Source organism: Ictalurus furcatus, chromosome 12 (genome assembly GCF_023375685.1).
Source record: "Ictalurus furcatus strain D&B chromosome 12, Billie_1.0, whole genome shotgun sequence".
Lineage (NCBI taxonomy): Eukaryota > Metazoa > Chordata > Actinopteri > Siluriformes > Ictaluridae > Ictalurus > Ictalurus furcatus.
Genome location: NC_071266.1, coordinates 22,569,192 through 22,586,029, shown reverse-complemented (window position 1 = coordinate 22,586,029; position 16,838 = coordinate 22,569,192). Strand labels below are relative to the sequence as shown.

Genomic DNA, 16,838 nt, shown 5'->3' with positions numbered 1-16,838 from the left:
ACACACACGCACACACACATACACACACATACACACTCGTACACGCACCAGCACTGCCCGACTGCTCGTTTGTACCTGGACGGAATGAATAATCAAGTGAAGGGTACGAAATGTGAAGGCTGGGGAGGAGGGTCGGACTTCCAGTGCATCAGCTGTCCTGGCTGCATACCCAATCCACTCCCAATCCCACACCTAGTGCACTATATAGGGTGTACACGCGTTTGATCTCGTGTACTACGTAGTGCGCATGCGTAGGGAATAGGGTCGCATCTGGTATTCTGTCCCAGCCTACTGCCCCCTCACCCCTTTTCTTCTTATTCTTGGTGGAATTTGGCGAGTTATTGGGGTCGTATAAATCCCTAAATCCCGGAGTTAGGCTTCATTTAGACTTTGGCTTATATTTTGGGTTCATGTTTGAATGTATTGTCAATGTAAATATGCACCGGTTCTTATCAACGCGGATTAATTGATCGTGATGAATGGTGGGCTGGTGGATTTTTAAGCACATTTCACTCCACGGTTCTGTCCTCTATTGTTTATAAATTGTAATTCACTAACACAGAAAAAGATCCCCCCCCGCCCCCCCTACCTCCCGTGCGATGTCAGCGCTTATTGTTTGCCTTTTTCTTTCTGACGACACTTTGCAGCAATTCGATACGCTTTACGTTAGCTCTGTTGCCGTTACCGAGACTACTCACAGTTCCGGTCCCTGATTGGCTCGCTTACACTGCCGGAAAGTGTATCACCGAGAAGCTCACAGGCCATTTTTTTTAAAAAAACTACTCCGATTTTTCTGTTTGTGTGTGAACGTTTTAGTTTTTTCTTCATGTGTACGTGTATTTTATCTCAACATGGCTGAGAAGTTTGACAATCTTGAAGAGCATCTGGAGAAATTTATCGAGAATATACGACAGCTGGGAATCATCGTTAGCGATTTTCAACCGAGCAGCCAAACAGGACTCAATCAGAAACTGTAAGCTGTGATGTAGCGCTTTAAAAAGGATAAAGCACAAATATAATCTCTGTATTCCGCATGTAAACACAGTATATTAACCACGAAGAAGCTGTTTTGCGGCTTTGTATAAGATGGCTAGCTAATTTCCCTTGTAAAATGAGGAATAGTAACACTCATGCCAACACATTCAGGGGGAAATGGTAAATGCGTGCTCGAAAAGGCGCTGGAAGTTGCCAGATGACGCAACAAGCTAATCTGCATATTCATTAAGTCGCCGTGATCATTTGCATATCAGAACACAAAGGAGAAAGCTTTTCTGAAGACACTTAGAATAATTTAAACTGACTGGAAAACAACAGATAACCTGTTCCTTGATCATGGCACCACTGTTTATGTATTTACAAAATAGCGTCATTTCTATCAAGAACAAAATGAAGCTGTTGTAGTAAGCAGTGAGAAACATGACGTAACTGCCTTTTATTATTTGTTAATGTAGACGAGAAGAGACGTTAAAATGAAGAGCAATGTATGTGTGGGTGGGAAATACAACGGTGATCTCGGTGATTGGTCATGGAGAACAAGGGCGATCGCCGTGATTGGTCATGGAGAACAAGGGCGATCGCCGTGATTGGTCATGGAGAACAAGGGCGATCGCCGTGATTGGTCATGGAGAACAAGGGCGATCGCCGTGATTGGTCATGGAGAACAAGGGCGATCGCCGTGATTGTTCATGGAGAACAAGGGCGATCGCCGTGATTGGTCATGGAGAACAAGGGCGATCGCCGTGATTGGTCATGGAGAACAAGGGCGATCGCCGTGATTGGTCATGGAGAACAAGGGCGATCGCCGTGATTGGTCATGGAGAACAAGGGCGATCGCCGTGATTGGTCATGGAGAACAAGGGCGATCGCCGTGATTGGTCATGGAGAACAAGGGCGATCGCCGTGATTGGTCATGGAGAACAAGGGCGATCGCCGTGATTAGTGCTGAGAACTCGTATAACCAGGATAGTCGCTAACATGTGCTCAAAAAGTCACTAGATTTGTCTCTAGGCTTTTAAAAAATGTAAATAACGTTGCAAAAAAGGTTTAAAAAGCCACCAGATATAGTGCCAAAAACTCAGTGTTGGCACATTTATGAATTCATTCCAGTCAGCATGAATAGAGGAATGCATTTCTATTGTTTAATCCCATTTAAAATAACACGGCTGTTATGTCACTTTTTTTCAGAAATCTGATGATCACAGGACTGCAAGATATTGAGAAGTGCCGGCAACAGCTTAATGACATCCACGTACCTTTGGAGGCATTTGAGTGAGTAACACTTAAGTTACACTGGGAAATATCTCCTTTGTCAGCTTTGTACATCTGGAGCTGGACACTGATGGGGAACAGGAGTTTTCAGATCATTCTACAGATCCTCAGTGGGATTGGTTTCTGGGCTTTGACTAGGTCATTTAGGTTCTTGGTTTTGAACCAGTCCAGTGTAGCACTGGCAGTATGCTCAGGGTTATTCAGTCCCTTCAGGATTTTGCGATAGCAGAAATTAAGGCAAAATCAAGCAAACTCAGCAGTATTTGGAGGACCTTGCAATTTTTCAAAATTACCGCAGATTTGGGCCAAGACGGGCCTTGTGACATCATCACAGCGGGCATTCAGCCAAAGCCCTCTTCAGTTCATGTATAGTGCTCTCCACTAATATTGGCACCCTTGGTAAAAGAAGGCTGTGAAAATTCGTCTTTATTGTTTAATTTTTTGATCTTCTGTTAAAAAAAAATCACTAAAATCCTCTGCTCTCATGGATATCAAACAATTGCAAACACAACACAGGTTTATATAAAAACAATCTTTGGTAAATATAGGTGTACAACAATTATTGTGACCCCTATGAATTCATATGAGAGAAATATATTTGAAGTATATTCCCATTGATAATTTACATTTTTTTTTTAGTACACTTGGGTGACTAGGGACAGGAAATTGTTCAACCATGACTTCCTGTTTCACAGGAGTATAAGTATGAGGTAACACACAGGCCAAATTGCCTTAGTCATTCATAAAAATGGGTAAGACCAATGAATATAGCTGTGATGTGCGGCAAAAGGTTGTTGAGCTTCACAAAATGGGAAGTGGCTATAGGAAAATAGTGCAAGCATTGAAAATGCCCATTTCCACCATCAGGGCAATAATTAAGAACTCAACTGGAAATGTTATGAATCAACCTGGAATTGGACGTGTGTCTATATCGTCTCAACGCACTGTGAAGAGGATGGTTCGAGTGGCCAAAAAATCTCCAAGGATCACACCTGTAGAATTGCAGAAGTTACTTGTGTCTTGGGGTCAGAAAGTCTCCAAAACTACAATCTGAAGTCACCACGTTTTGTTCGGAAGAAAAAAGAAAAAAGCCTCTATTCTCATTCAAAAACAAACTCAAGCGTCTTCAGTCCTATCCTTTTGGCAATAAACACCAGAGGTGGTTTTGGTGCACACAGAGAGGTAGCCATATGGAAAAGTACCTCATGTCCACAGTTAAATATGGTGGTGAATCTTTAATGTTTTGGGGCTGTTTTTCTGCCAGAGGACCTGGACATTTTGTTAGGATACATGGCATCATGGACTCTATCAGATATTAACAGATATTAAATGAAAACATGATTGCCTCTGGCAGAAAGCTTAAAATGGGACGTGGTTGGATCTTCCAGCAGGGCAGTGATCCAAAACATCCATCAGAATCAACACAAAAATGGTTTACTGACCACAAAATCAAGGTCCTGCCAAAGCCATCCCAGTCCCCTGACCTGAAACCCATAGAAAACCTGTGTTCTCCAACCTAATCAGGCGTTATAGGAGAAGACTCAGAGCTGTATTGTCTAAAAGGGTGCCAATAATTGTTGCACACCTATATTTAATGAGGATATATATATATATATATATATTTTGGATAAACCTGTGTTTTGTTTGCGATTGTTTAATAACCCATGAGAGCAGAGTATTTTTGTGAATTTTTTTTAACAAAAGGTTAAACAATAAAGACAAATTTTCACAGCCTGCTCATATTTACCAAGGGTGCCAATATTAATGGAGGGTACCGAACATGAGTACAGCTAAAAGGTCTCATTTACCAACAAACATCACTGTGAAAACAATTTCGTGCAATTGCAATTTCACCAAGTCAAGTAGTTTTCCACAAAAAAAGCACAAGAAACTCCGCAAGTTGCATGAAATATTTTGTAAAAAGCCGCAGCAAAATCAAGCAATTTTGGCCGCAACAATCTCAAAACACTCAGTGAAATCCTATACGGACTGGTTATTGTCCTGTTGGAAGGTAAACCTTCGCCCTGGTCACGCGTCTCTTGTGTACTTGATTACCCTGTATCTGATTCCATGGCCTCAACCTTGACTAGTTTCTCACTCCCCGCTGACGAAAAACTTCCCCGCAACATCATTCTACCTCCACCGTGCTTCACTGTGGGGATGAGTGTTTTCAGGGTGATGAGTAGTTTAGGGCTTCTGCCCAGCATACCACTTCGTATCCTCGTCAAATAGTTCAATTTTGGTCTCATTAGACCTGAGAACCTTTTTGTGCTTGTTTTCTTAGTCTCCAGCAAGCTTTTTGGAAAACTTGTATGGCTTTTCTGTTGATGTTGTTGTTGTTGTTGTTGTTGTTTTCACACTTGATTTCTCCTGTAACTAAATATAGATGGATATCTTTCAATCATGCCCTTCCTTAATTTTACGAATATAATAAAACATTTTCTCCACAGATACATCGATCAGGGCCGCAATCCTCAGCTTTACACAAAAGAGTGTTTGGAGCGAGCCTTGGCTAAAAACGAACAGGTGAAAGGGAAGATCGACACCATGACGGTGAGGCAACACTTTAAACAACATACCGAACCATATTTCACTTCACTTTCACCCCAAAACCGAATGATTAAAAATGTCCAGTCAGATCTAACGTACCCAGATGGAGCGTTGACGTATTCTTTTAAAACATCCTTCTCACATTTCTTTACAGAAGTTTAAAAGTCTCCTCATCTCTGAGCTGGGGAAGGTTTTTCCCGAAGAAATGGCCAAATATAAGGCGATTCACGGAGACGACCCTCCTTCATAGCCACCGTAAAAGCAGTGAAGCCAGTTTGTACATATGTCCATACTCACACATTTTCTACAGTTCAGAGCATCGGTCATGCTTTACATTTCTACAGCTTTTCCAACGTTTATATTTGCAGTTGTATTTCTCCGAGATATTGCGTCGGTGTAACGGAACAATTTGAATTGATTTTTTGTGCGTGTGTAACGGATTGTAATTTACTTTTTCCTTTATTTTATTAAATAAATAATTATTATAATATACTATAAAGCTGTGTTTATTATTTCTCAACAATTCAAAAAGCTGTTTAGAGACCCGAGATCAAAAATCCCACGCATAAGGAAATGTATTTAGTCAAATTTGCCTGCAACGCTGCTTGAAACCATATCTCAGTAAATTGCTAACTCCCTTAAAGTGCACCTATTATGGGTTTTCTAATATGACCTTTCATGTAATGTGTGATATATGTAGCTGTTTGTGAATGTAAAAATGTCTGCGAAGTTTCCAAAATCAAAGTGCACGACAAACGGAGTTATCGACTCCCAAAATAAGGAAGTGATTCTGAACAGCTGAAACGACTCAGTGATTCCGGACCTTACTTCCTGTACTAACCTACGTAGGTTTGTAACAAAAAGCCCCTCCTCTGGTCTTCATCGGCTGCTCGCTGACAGACGGAGCTGAAATTCCTTACGGTAGTGGGTGTTTCCTTTTCCGATAGCGGTAGACCAATCACAACAGACTGCGACATCTGACCAATCAGAGCAGAGTATGCTCTCTGAAAGGAGTTTAGAACGAATCATTTAGAACGAATCATTTAACGAGTCGTTTGTGACACTGCGGGATAAAGATAATGCTGCAGTTTAAATTATGAGCAGGATAAAGTGTTTTTTTTTTGAGCTTGGATGCATGTAAATCTATTCTATGAGATCTTTAAAACAAAATTAGGCACGTTTCAAATCCATAATAGGTGCGCTTTAAATCCTTGGGCCATGCATTCAGTGGCAGTGGTGCTTAGTTATTATTCTGGACTGAAGAGCTCCTCTCTTACGCACGGACGACACGGTGTGATGACGCAGGCAAGCTGATTATCAAAGGAGGATTTCTATCGAGTGTCCTTCACTAACATTTCTCTCATTCACACACAGTGCGGAGTTGCAAAGCAGAGATGTTCAACTGCTCAATTTGTCTTTTTTTCTTTCTTTCTTCTTCTTGTGTTGAATTAGTGCGTCATTTTGTTAGAAGACGGTGGGCAAACTCGCAAAAGATTTGATACCAGTTGTATATACACAGTATTTCCTGCTGCGAGGCAAATCACAGGTTTATATTAATGCCCCGTCGTGTTTTATTTCTTACTTAACCAACCTGCTTACACCTGTACACTGAGGCAGTATTTACTTCTTTGAAGTTTATGTATGTGAAGAGGAGCTTGATTTACTCAGTGGATCTACACGAGATGATTTCTCCCTGCCCAATGTCATTTCCCAGAGTAAAAAAAAAAGCAAAACCCCCCACTTTCTGTTGCTTTTGATTGCAGAGCTGATCTCCACTTATGGTTATGTCCTGTTTATACAGCACACACTCTAAAGAGTCCTAGTCATGTAGGTCATTTTTTTTTAATATATATATAAAGCAAATACAGATAACTACTAAACACTTTAGAAGGACGTAGAATTAGTAAGGAAAAAAATCCCATTTGCTATAAGCTGTGCTGTTATAGGAAAACAATCCATTTCAGTGTGGTGCGATGTGGCCTGATGCGAAGCGGAGTTACTGTTCCCACTACAACGTTGATTATTTTCCTTTAAAAGCATGTCCTGAAGTGTTTTATTCCGCTTATCCCACGGCAGTATGTTTATCCAAGAATGACACACAGTTCTTGTCAGTTTAATGTTACTGAGAAACCACAAACCCCTGAAGACTTGGGAAAACGTGACCTCTGACTGTCACACTGGAGACCCATTCTACAAATATTTCATGTCAAAAATTAAATATTGCAATATTTGTCATTGTTTTTTAATTTGTCAACTCTTTAATCAGTTTAATATGCTTAGCGCATAAACCATACAATTCTGAGAGTTATTATAGAAGCAATAATGTACTCGAAGGAGAGCGTTAATATATAAAACCTATTTGTCTCGTGGCCGTGCTGTTAACAGAAAATTAATCACGGAATTAATCAAGGAATTCAGCAGCACTGGGCTATAAGTACAAATATCAAATATAAATATTATATAACGTTGTACAACATCATATACAGCCTGCCTTACAATTCTAGTATCCAATATTTAGGTGCAATGCTTCATTGTGTTGCTGCCTCACATGTCCCAGGTATGGGACCCTGGACATGTGACCCTGACATGTGACCCACATATGACCATGTGACCCTGAGCTGAGCTTACTGACTACGTTTACATGGACAGCAGTAATCTAATTATTGACCTTATTCTGAATAAGACAATATTGTGATTAAGGTGTTTACATGAGTCGCTTTTAGAATATTCCTTTCATGTTCACGTGTTACATGTTATAGAACATAGATCGATTAACAGCACACATCATTACATCACCGCGCCACGCCGTCCGACGTTCCGTCCAGAATTTCACGTATCAACATACAGTTCGTCTTCGTTATGGTACCGTATACAGTTTTGGGTGTTTTTATTTTATTTTTTTTAACAAACGCTTTAAGTGTACTTACTGTCTATATACTGGCCGAGATGCATGTATGTCTCCTACTACAGGTCTATAGTAGGCAAGTACGCGGTTTGGGACGCAGCCGTGCTCTCTTGTTTGCCGCAAAACGGTTGAGCGCTGCCGTGTGTACGTTTCCTGTCGCAAAATGCAGTGAAAACTCTCACATGATGTTAATAGTGTGATTAAGCTGTTTACATGTCTGTAATGCACGTCGATAATGCGACTAAAACTGGAGTACTCCACATGTCTTAATTCCATTTGTGTTTACTTCGAGTATGACCCTAATCGGATTAAGGTAATTAAAAATAGCTGTTTACCTGCTAGTTCCTAATCAGAGTATCGTCTTAATCGGGTTAATAGTGGATTATTGTTGTCCGTGTAAATGTACTGACTGTCTGTATGGAGTTCTCCTGTCTGGTTTCCTCCCACCTCGCAAAAAACACGTCAGTAGATTAATTAATGACTCAAAGTTGCCCCCAAGTGTAACAGAGTGTGCAAACTTATGTGCATGTGATGCCCTAAGATTAAGACTAGCTTTCCTTTCAGGGTGTATTCCTATCATTTAGGTGAAAAAAAAGAAGTACTGGAACCCTGTTATGTTTCAGCCCTGATTTCTGTTTGTGTTTAGAGTTCCCAGGATAAAGGAAGAAATGAATGAATGTATATTCTTAAGAATACTCCATGTAGTTTTTAAAAGGGGTTTCTGCCTTTGTTACTGAATATATTGTGCAATTTCCAAAGTAAATTTAATGTACGATGTATTATACTGCAGTGGTGCCTGAAAGTTTGTGAACTCTGTAGAATGTTCTATATTTCTACAGAAATATGACCTAAACAAGTCCTAAAAGTGGATCAAGAGAACCCAATTCAACAAATGAGACAAAAGTATTATACTTGGCCTTTTATTTATTGAGGAAAATGATCCAATATTACATATCTGCGAGTGGGAAAAGCATGTGAACCTTTGCTTTCAGTATCTGGTGTGACCCCTTGTGCAGCAATAACTGCAACTAAACATTTCCTGTAACTGTTGATCAGTCCTGCACATCGGCTTGGAGGAATTTTAGCCCGTTCCTCAGTACAGAACAGCTTCAACTCTCGATGTTGGTGGGTTTCCTCACATGAACTGCTTACTTCGGGTCCTTCGACAACATTTCTTTTGGACTAAGGTCAGGACTTTGACTTGGCCATTCCAAAACATTAACTTTATACTAGTTTTTAATCGTTCTTTGATAGAACGACTTTTGTGATTAGGGCCGTTGTCTTGCTGCATGACCCACTTTCTCTTGAGACTCAATTCATGGACAGATGCCCTGACATTTTCTTGTAGAAATCGCTGGTATAATTCAGAATTCGTTGTTCCATCAATAATGGCGAGTCGTCCTGGCCCAGATGCAGCAACATAGGACCAAACCATGACACTACCACCACCATGTTTCACAGATGGGATAAGGTTCTTATGCTGGAATGCAGTGTTTTTCTTTCTCCAAATATAACCCTTCTCGTTTAAACCAAAAATTCCATTTTGGTCTCATCCGTCCACAGAATATTTTTCCAGTAGTGTTCTGGCTTGTCCATGTGATCTTTAGCAAACTGCAGACAGGTAGCAATGTTCTTTTTGGAGAGCAGCGACTTTCTCCTTGTAGCCCTGCCATGCACACCATTGTCGTTCAGTGTTCTCCTGATGGTGGACGCATGAACATTAACATTAGCCAATGTGAGAGAGGCATTTAGTTGTTTAGAAGTTCCCCTGGCTCCTTTGTGACCTTGCAGACTATTACACGTCTTGCTCTTGGAGTGATCTGCGTTGATCGACTCCTGAGGAGGTTAACAATGGTCTTAAACTTCCTCCATTTGTACACAATCTATCTGACTGTGGATTGGTGGAGTCCAAACTCTTTAGAGATGGTTTTGAGACCTTTTCAAGCCTGATCAGCATCAACAACTCTTTTTCTGAGGTTCTCAGAAATCTCCTTTGTTCATACCATCATACACTTCCACAAACGTGTTGTGAAGATCAGACTCTGATAAATCCCTGTTCTTTAAATAAAACAGGACACTCACTCACTCACACCTGATGGTCATCCCATTGATTGAAATCACCTGACTCTAATTTCACCTTCAATTTAAACTACTAATCCTAGAGATTCACATCATTTTTCCACTCACAGATATGTAATATTAGATAATTTCCTCAATAAATAAGTGACCAAGTGTAATATTTTTGTCTCGTTTGTTTAATTGGGATCTCTTGGTCTACTTTCAGGACTTGTGTGAAAATCTGATGATGTTTTGGGTCATATTGATGCAGATACAAACTTTCCAGCACCACTGTATATGAAGGGAAAAGAGGATTTGTGATACAGTTGTCAGGCTTTTGTGCGGCTGATTATTTTATTTTTATCTAATCGCACTGGTATTAAGACAGCAGGTTCCTCTCCTTATTGTTCGCATTCTTTTGGATTTTAAAAAGTGAAGCCAATATGAATGAACTCGTGCATATATCAACTGCATAATGCTAGCTTTTATATTATTAGCGTCATTCCCTTTTAACACTAAGGGAAGGGACTCATGACTCACCGTGCACTCACAATACAGCAGAGTGCTTTAACGAAGAATGTAAAGGTTGCCATTTAAAGGTAAGGATCTCTCAGATTCAGGAAACAATCATGTTCTCTGTGAAGGTCACAAGAAAGCAAAACCCTTTGGCCTTCTTCTGCTACAGAAATGCCTCCTCCTTCCCCTGAAGCAGACAAAGGCTTGTGCCGAGGGGGAGGTGTGTGTGTGTGTGTGTGTGTGTGTGTGTGTGTGTGTGTGTGTGTTGCATATTCACTATGCACACACAGGCATCATTTGAGGGTCTAGGCACTGCTAACCCAAGCCTGCATGATTGTTTTGTATATCTGCAGCCAAGGGTGTAAAATGCATGAATAGGCCTAAAGTAGATTTTAATGAAACAGGCATAGTGTCATCATTTTTTTCCGCCCTTTATACAGAAGTTTTGAATCTAACACTGTGAACACATTATGTGTGAAACAATAATAGGTCTGTATGAGTCAGGGTTCACTGAGTACATTATGAAAAACACTATAGTGATGTCGTGTATGACTCAAAACTCTCAGCAGACACCAATCCTGCATTAACTGGTGACAGGATCGTGTGTCAGGAAGTGTGTGTGTGTGATGTGTGTGTGTGCTATAAGCTGTATGATGGGACTGCGATGTGAGTGTATATGGAGGTGGAACGTGTAGCTCTCACAGAGAGGATGATGCTGGGGATATTGCTGGTCTCCATGGAGATGGGTGACTCGCTTTCTCCAAAAGAAGTCGCAAAGAGCCGCACGTTCTGCTGCTTATTCCAAGGAAATGTGAGCGCTGTGAGGCCAACAAATGCAAAGTTAAATAAAAGTGACGGTGTAAAGATAAAAAAATATGCCTCGTGGGAAAAATAGAAGCATTTATTTGAACCTCGAGTGCATTTCAATACATTGCAGTAAATCCTTTCGCTCAGGATTAGCCCATGATTTTACCTCACGTTTATGCTATCTCCTTGCGCTCTGTTTAAAATGGCATATCATACAAACTACTCAAACTAAACTCGTACTAAATGAAAAGCGGGATACTTGTGAAAAAATGTTGTAGTTAAACTGCAATATTTTTTTCATCTAAATGTTGCAGGTAAGAACAACGATAAAAATCTACCTCAGGCATTGTAAACAAGCTAACGCTAACCAACAGCTTCAGCTACGTATAGCTTGTCAGTATGATAGTTTTTAATTTATCGCTATTACAAATAAACATTTTATACTCTTAATATTATTTCCTCGAAACCTCTGTAATTCTTAGCTGTCTGTCACCGCTTACTTGACCCAGAACAGAAAGCTAGTCATTTATACTAGTTGCTAGCTATGCTACTACTGTATTTACGTAGTAGTTCAAAATATACAAGGCATTTCGAACAAGTCTGCACTCGGTACATTATTCTCTGCTAGCTGTGTTAGTTTCTAATAGTTGATTTTCAGAATGTTGGGGAAAGATGAAAAGTATTGGCACCCCACTAATATGATCGATCTTTTTTTACTCCCTGTATATATTCATTGATTCATCTTGAGTAAGTGCTTTATCCTGATCAGGGTTGCGGTGGATCCAGAGATCTTCTCCCAGGAAGACTGGGCGCGAAGTCACCCTGGATGGGACGCCACTGCATGTCTTCACAAATTGGGAGAGTTTAGCATAGCCCATCTACCTAGCAGTATGTTTTTAGATGAAGCCTTTATTTGTCGCATATACATTACACCACAGTCTTCGAATATCCCAAGGAAGTCCGCACGTTAGGGAGCGTAGGGTCTGGAGCAGAGAGGATTAAGGGCCTTGCTCGGGGGCCCAAATGGCAGCTTGGTGGCGCTGGGGCTTGAACCTGACCTTCTGATCAGTGATCCAGTGCCTTAACTGTTGAGCCACCATTGTCCCAGTGTTCTTGGGAGGTGGGAAGAAACTGAAGAACCTACATGGGCATGGGGAGGACATGTGTGTGAAACTCCACACAGAGAGTAAACAGAACCAGGGACCTTGGAGATGTAAGGTGGAAGTGCTACCAACTACACCACCATGTCACCCCCTGTATATTCCTTCTTAGAAATGGGTGAGTATTTTTTTCAGCATATTTTGCTACAGAAGAGCTAGAATTGTAAGTAAAAGAAACAAATCAAGCATGGCTATTTGGGTTCCCAAAAGCTTAATTAACACTGTCTGAATGCAGCATCTGAGCTTTGTCTCTGATGTGATTCAGGGTGGTTGCCCCACTTTGTGTCATTGTAAATCAAAAACATACTTGCTTTATACAGCTCCTTACTGATCTTGTTAGAGATTATGTTAATGCATATCTCCTTTTTTGCACTTACTGCCTGTTAACCTACAAATTTATGCAATCCTACATTCTTTAAAAAAAAAAAGTTCCCCAAGGATTTTTAGATAGTTTATAGGGTTATATTTTCCTAAAGTGTTTCTACTTGGAGCCCCTTTTAAAGGGGAGGTAATCTGTTGTACTGAAGAACACTTCAGGGTGCTTGGCATCATTTTTGTCTGTGAATTACATCCACACGGACAGTGGTTAAGGCATTGGACTACTGATTAGCAGGTCATAAATATAAATCCATGTACCTCCAAGCTGCTACTGCTGGGCCCTTGAGCAAGACCCTTAACCCTCAACCCTATTGTGTACTCTTAGTGGTAAGTTCGGCAATAAAATGGTCTATAGTTCCAATAAATAGATAGAACAATATTGAACACATTCAAAAACAGAATCTAATAGTTGGATTATGTTCCTAAAAAGAAATGTGCTGAGGAGATCCATGGAATTAGAAAAGTTTGTAAAAAAAGTTTCAGAACCCCTGTCTTATATGATCTGCATTTGGGGAAAATAGCATACATTTAATTTCTGCCAAACAATCACTTACATCCGTCCGTCTATCCATTTTCCATAAAACTTATCCTACACTGGGTCGTGGGGAGCCTGGAGTCTATCCCAGATAACTTGGGGCACAAGGCAGGGGACACCCTGGAAGGGTTCTCAACCAATCACAGGGCACAATCGCACACACATTCATACACTGTGGACAATTTGGAAATGCCAATGGACTCGGGGAGGAAACCGGAGTACCCAGAGGAATCCCTCGAAGTATGCACCCAGGGCGGAGGTGGGATTCGGATCCCTAGCCCTGGAGGAGCAATGCAAATGTGCTAACCACGAACACCCCCCACCCAAGACTAACACTATTCAGGAGTCCTAAACAAATTACAGGAAGAATATTTCAGAATGTCTGTTAGATTTAGTCTTATGGCCGAAAACGGTTTATAATCATTTATTTATATCTGGGTACAACATTACCATGTGAATCTCTCCTGCTGATTAAAATGTTAATTAGCGTTACCCATAATCCCATATTGTCATACGGGAGACAGGCGCTCTTTTGTGATCAAAGCGCTCTCCTGAACCCTTGAAGACAATACAAGGCATACGTCAGTTCCCATAAAACTGCCTGTCTTTGTGTCGCCATTTGCTCTGAGCTTCTGTGTTCTTTGTTGAGGTGTGGATGGATGTCTGTGGCTTCACCTCAGTGGGAGCCACCCATCACCCCATTCTGGGAAAAGAAGTGACAGAGTTTTAGTAGTAATGCTGTTTGACTTCTGTTCAGTAGTTTGTGTGAAGGTTAGTATGGCATACTAAGGAGGTTTTACAGATCTCTGTGTTCTGTGAGTGTTATTGTAAATAAGAATATCTAGCTGTCTAGTGATCATTAGAGTGGAGCAGTTGGTTTGGGGGTTGGGGGGGTCAGTCTGTGTGAGTGAGTCCGGGACTATTAGGTGAGGATTTTAATAGACACTGGGGAGGACGTGGTCACCCTCTGCTTAATAATCTGGAAAGAGGGACATTGTTTGTGATTCATGATCCAGGTTTCTCCATAGCAGCAGATGCTGTCTTACAGACGGTGTGTATGGGGGTCATGTGCTCGTGCTCGTGCACGTGTCCTGAACGGAGGGGGTGTGTGGTGGAGCCTCAGCAGACTAATTCTGAGCAAATCTAAGGGGCATTAAGTCAAACTCTTTATAGGTTTGAAAAGGAGGAGGGTATCATTTGCTCTTTAAACGTTGCAAAAGAGGTGGCCATCTGCCGTCTCGTTTCACAACTCATCCTATTACTCTAGCGCTCGTTTAAACAATCTTCACAGCAGAAAAGTGTTGCAACTGATGACATTTGACACAGATTACAGTACAAACTGGAACTGAACCGAGTTTCAAAGCGAATAGGCCCACTGCAACCCACAATGTGTGATTCAGACCTGTGCCTCAAGGTATTTCATCCACACATGCAGCCTACACCGCTGGAGGTGTTCATGGTAAATCCATCCAGTTAATCACCTTTTTTTTTTTTTTTTTTTTTCCCCCAGCAAGGAATATAATCATGCAGTATGAGGTCTCCATTTTATACTGTGAAAATCAGCTTCATTATTTAATGGTTAACTTTTCTCTCAGCGTCTTTAATTGGCTCCCTCTTGCCTTTCCTCTGCTAAATGAAATAAAAGAGACATTATTTTTTCGGTCGTGTTATACTTTTACATTTTTATGCTTTGTAAGAAGACATCCGAGTGTCCTGGGGAAATTCGAATCTGTTCAAAGTCTCCGAGTGAAATAACAAGTTCCACGTGTTAATTAGTGGATTTACACTTATTGTCCACTTTAGTAGGAATGCCTGTGCGCTTGGAAATGCACGCAGTTATCTAATCAGCCAATCATGTGGCAGCAGCACAATGCAAAAAAACAAACAAACAAATAATTAAATAAAGCATGCAGATACAGTCCGATAGAGCTTCGGTTAAAGTTCTAAAACTGCTGATCTCCTGGGATTTTCACACACTGTAGTCTCTAGAGTTTACACAGAATGGTGCGAAAAACAAACAAACAAAAAAAAAAAACATTGAGTGAGCGACAGTTCTGTGGGTGAAAACGTCTTGTTGATAAGAGAGATCGGAGGAAAATGGAGAGATATAATAACTCAAATAATCACTCTTTGCAAACGTGGTGAGCAGAAAAGCATCTCAACATGCACAAAACATTGAACTGGGAAGTGGATGGGTTACAACAGCAGAAGAAGACCACATTAGGTTCTACTCCTGTCAGCCAAGTACAGGACTCTGAGGATATCATTGGCACCCCAGACTCACCCAAACTGGACAGTTGAAGACTGGACCTCATCTTCAACTGTCCAGTGTTGATGAGGCTATGCCTCAGACTCGGTTTAAGTTTCTACTGAGGCTTGACTGGGTCATTATCCTGGAGAAACCTCACAGATACTCCTGTAGGCATACCATCCATCCAGGGAAGACTGGTCACAGAACTACAAGGAGGGCTTTCAGGCTGCGCGTGCTGAGTTTCAGGTGCAAGGTGTGTTAAATAGATTTAGTGGCAGTGGTGGCTTGACGGTTAAGGCTCTGGGTTATTGATTAGAAGGGCAGGGGTTCAAGCCCCTGCACTGCCAAGCTGCCACTTTTGAGCAAGGCCCTTAACCCTCTCTGCTCCAGGGGCGCTGTATCATACCTGACCCTGCGCTCTGATCCTGACATACTGGGATATACGAAGAAAAGAACTTCACTGTGTGTTAATGTATATGTGACCAATAAAGACTCATTAGATTTATTATTTTGCTAATTTATTGAACTGATTTATTTACTTTTGTCATTAACAGTGTAGCCTAAAAATCGCTCCTTGCTGCGATCAGCGTTGAATTGCACTAATAAAACGACATCTTGAAATTTTATTTTTTTCCGGAAACGCTACGGAAAAGACGTCTTATCAACTACTTTTTAAAATCACAGAAAGACTAGTAAAAATAAATAGTCATGCACTCATTCCACATCTATTCGTGTCCTATTCAAGCCGCTAATTGGTGTGGACGGATGATGGATTTTTGTAATCAGCATTAATTCAGTTGTCAGGCAGGATGTCCTAATGAGATTTGGCTCGTTTTGGGCCTGGTGTTCCCAGAAAGTCTTTTCTTCACTGGCATCCATTAATAACTCACCGCAAACTATATACGTCTGCATAATATGTTAAGGGAGGAAGTATAAGAGAACGCTTCAAGCTAAAGTAGGCTGTTTAAAAAGGCTCTTGTGCAGGGAAAAAAAAAAAAAAAAAGGACTGTCCCTTTGAGGAAATGCTGGCTAATCACGACACTAGCCAACCTAGTTGCTAAATTTGCCTTTTGGTACATGCTGCATATTTTAAGTCAAATTAATTGGAGCAGTAATTCAGCACTTAATTGTGTGCGTCGCTGCTTTCAGGAGGTCAGTGCAGCCGTATAGATCATTGCATAATGCTATGGAACTGTTAGCTTAGTCTGCAGCGGAGACTCAAAACAGGAGGGCTAATAATTTCCCGGCTTTCAGAGTCGAGTACAGTAATCCAATTAATCCTTATTATGTTTGCAGAGCTGTTCTATTTGCACGGAAACATCATTTAGCCCACGTCCGCATGTGCACTATCGCAGCGCAGCATGCTTATTTACATGCCGTATTTAAATACCGGAGACTCTTTTCAAAAGT

General features: G+C 40.9%; 1 protein-coding gene across 1 annotated transcript; it reads left to right on the top strand.

The window, feature by feature from the left end:
- Nucleotides 1-733: 733 nt before the first annotated feature.
- On the top strand, nucleotides 734-6,543 carry med10 (mediator complex subunit 10). Its single transcript, XM_053638924.1, has 4 exons — nucleotides 734-973; nucleotides 2,185-2,268; nucleotides 4,719-4,821; nucleotides 4,973-6,543. The coding sequence occupies exons 1-4, from the start codon at nucleotides 852-854 to the stop codon at nucleotides 5,066-5,068; spliced, it is 405 nt and encodes a 134-aa protein (XP_053494899.1). The 5' UTR covers nucleotides 734-851; the 3' UTR covers nucleotides 5,069-6,543.
- The last annotated feature ends 10,295 nt before the right edge of the window (nucleotides 6,544-16,838 follow it).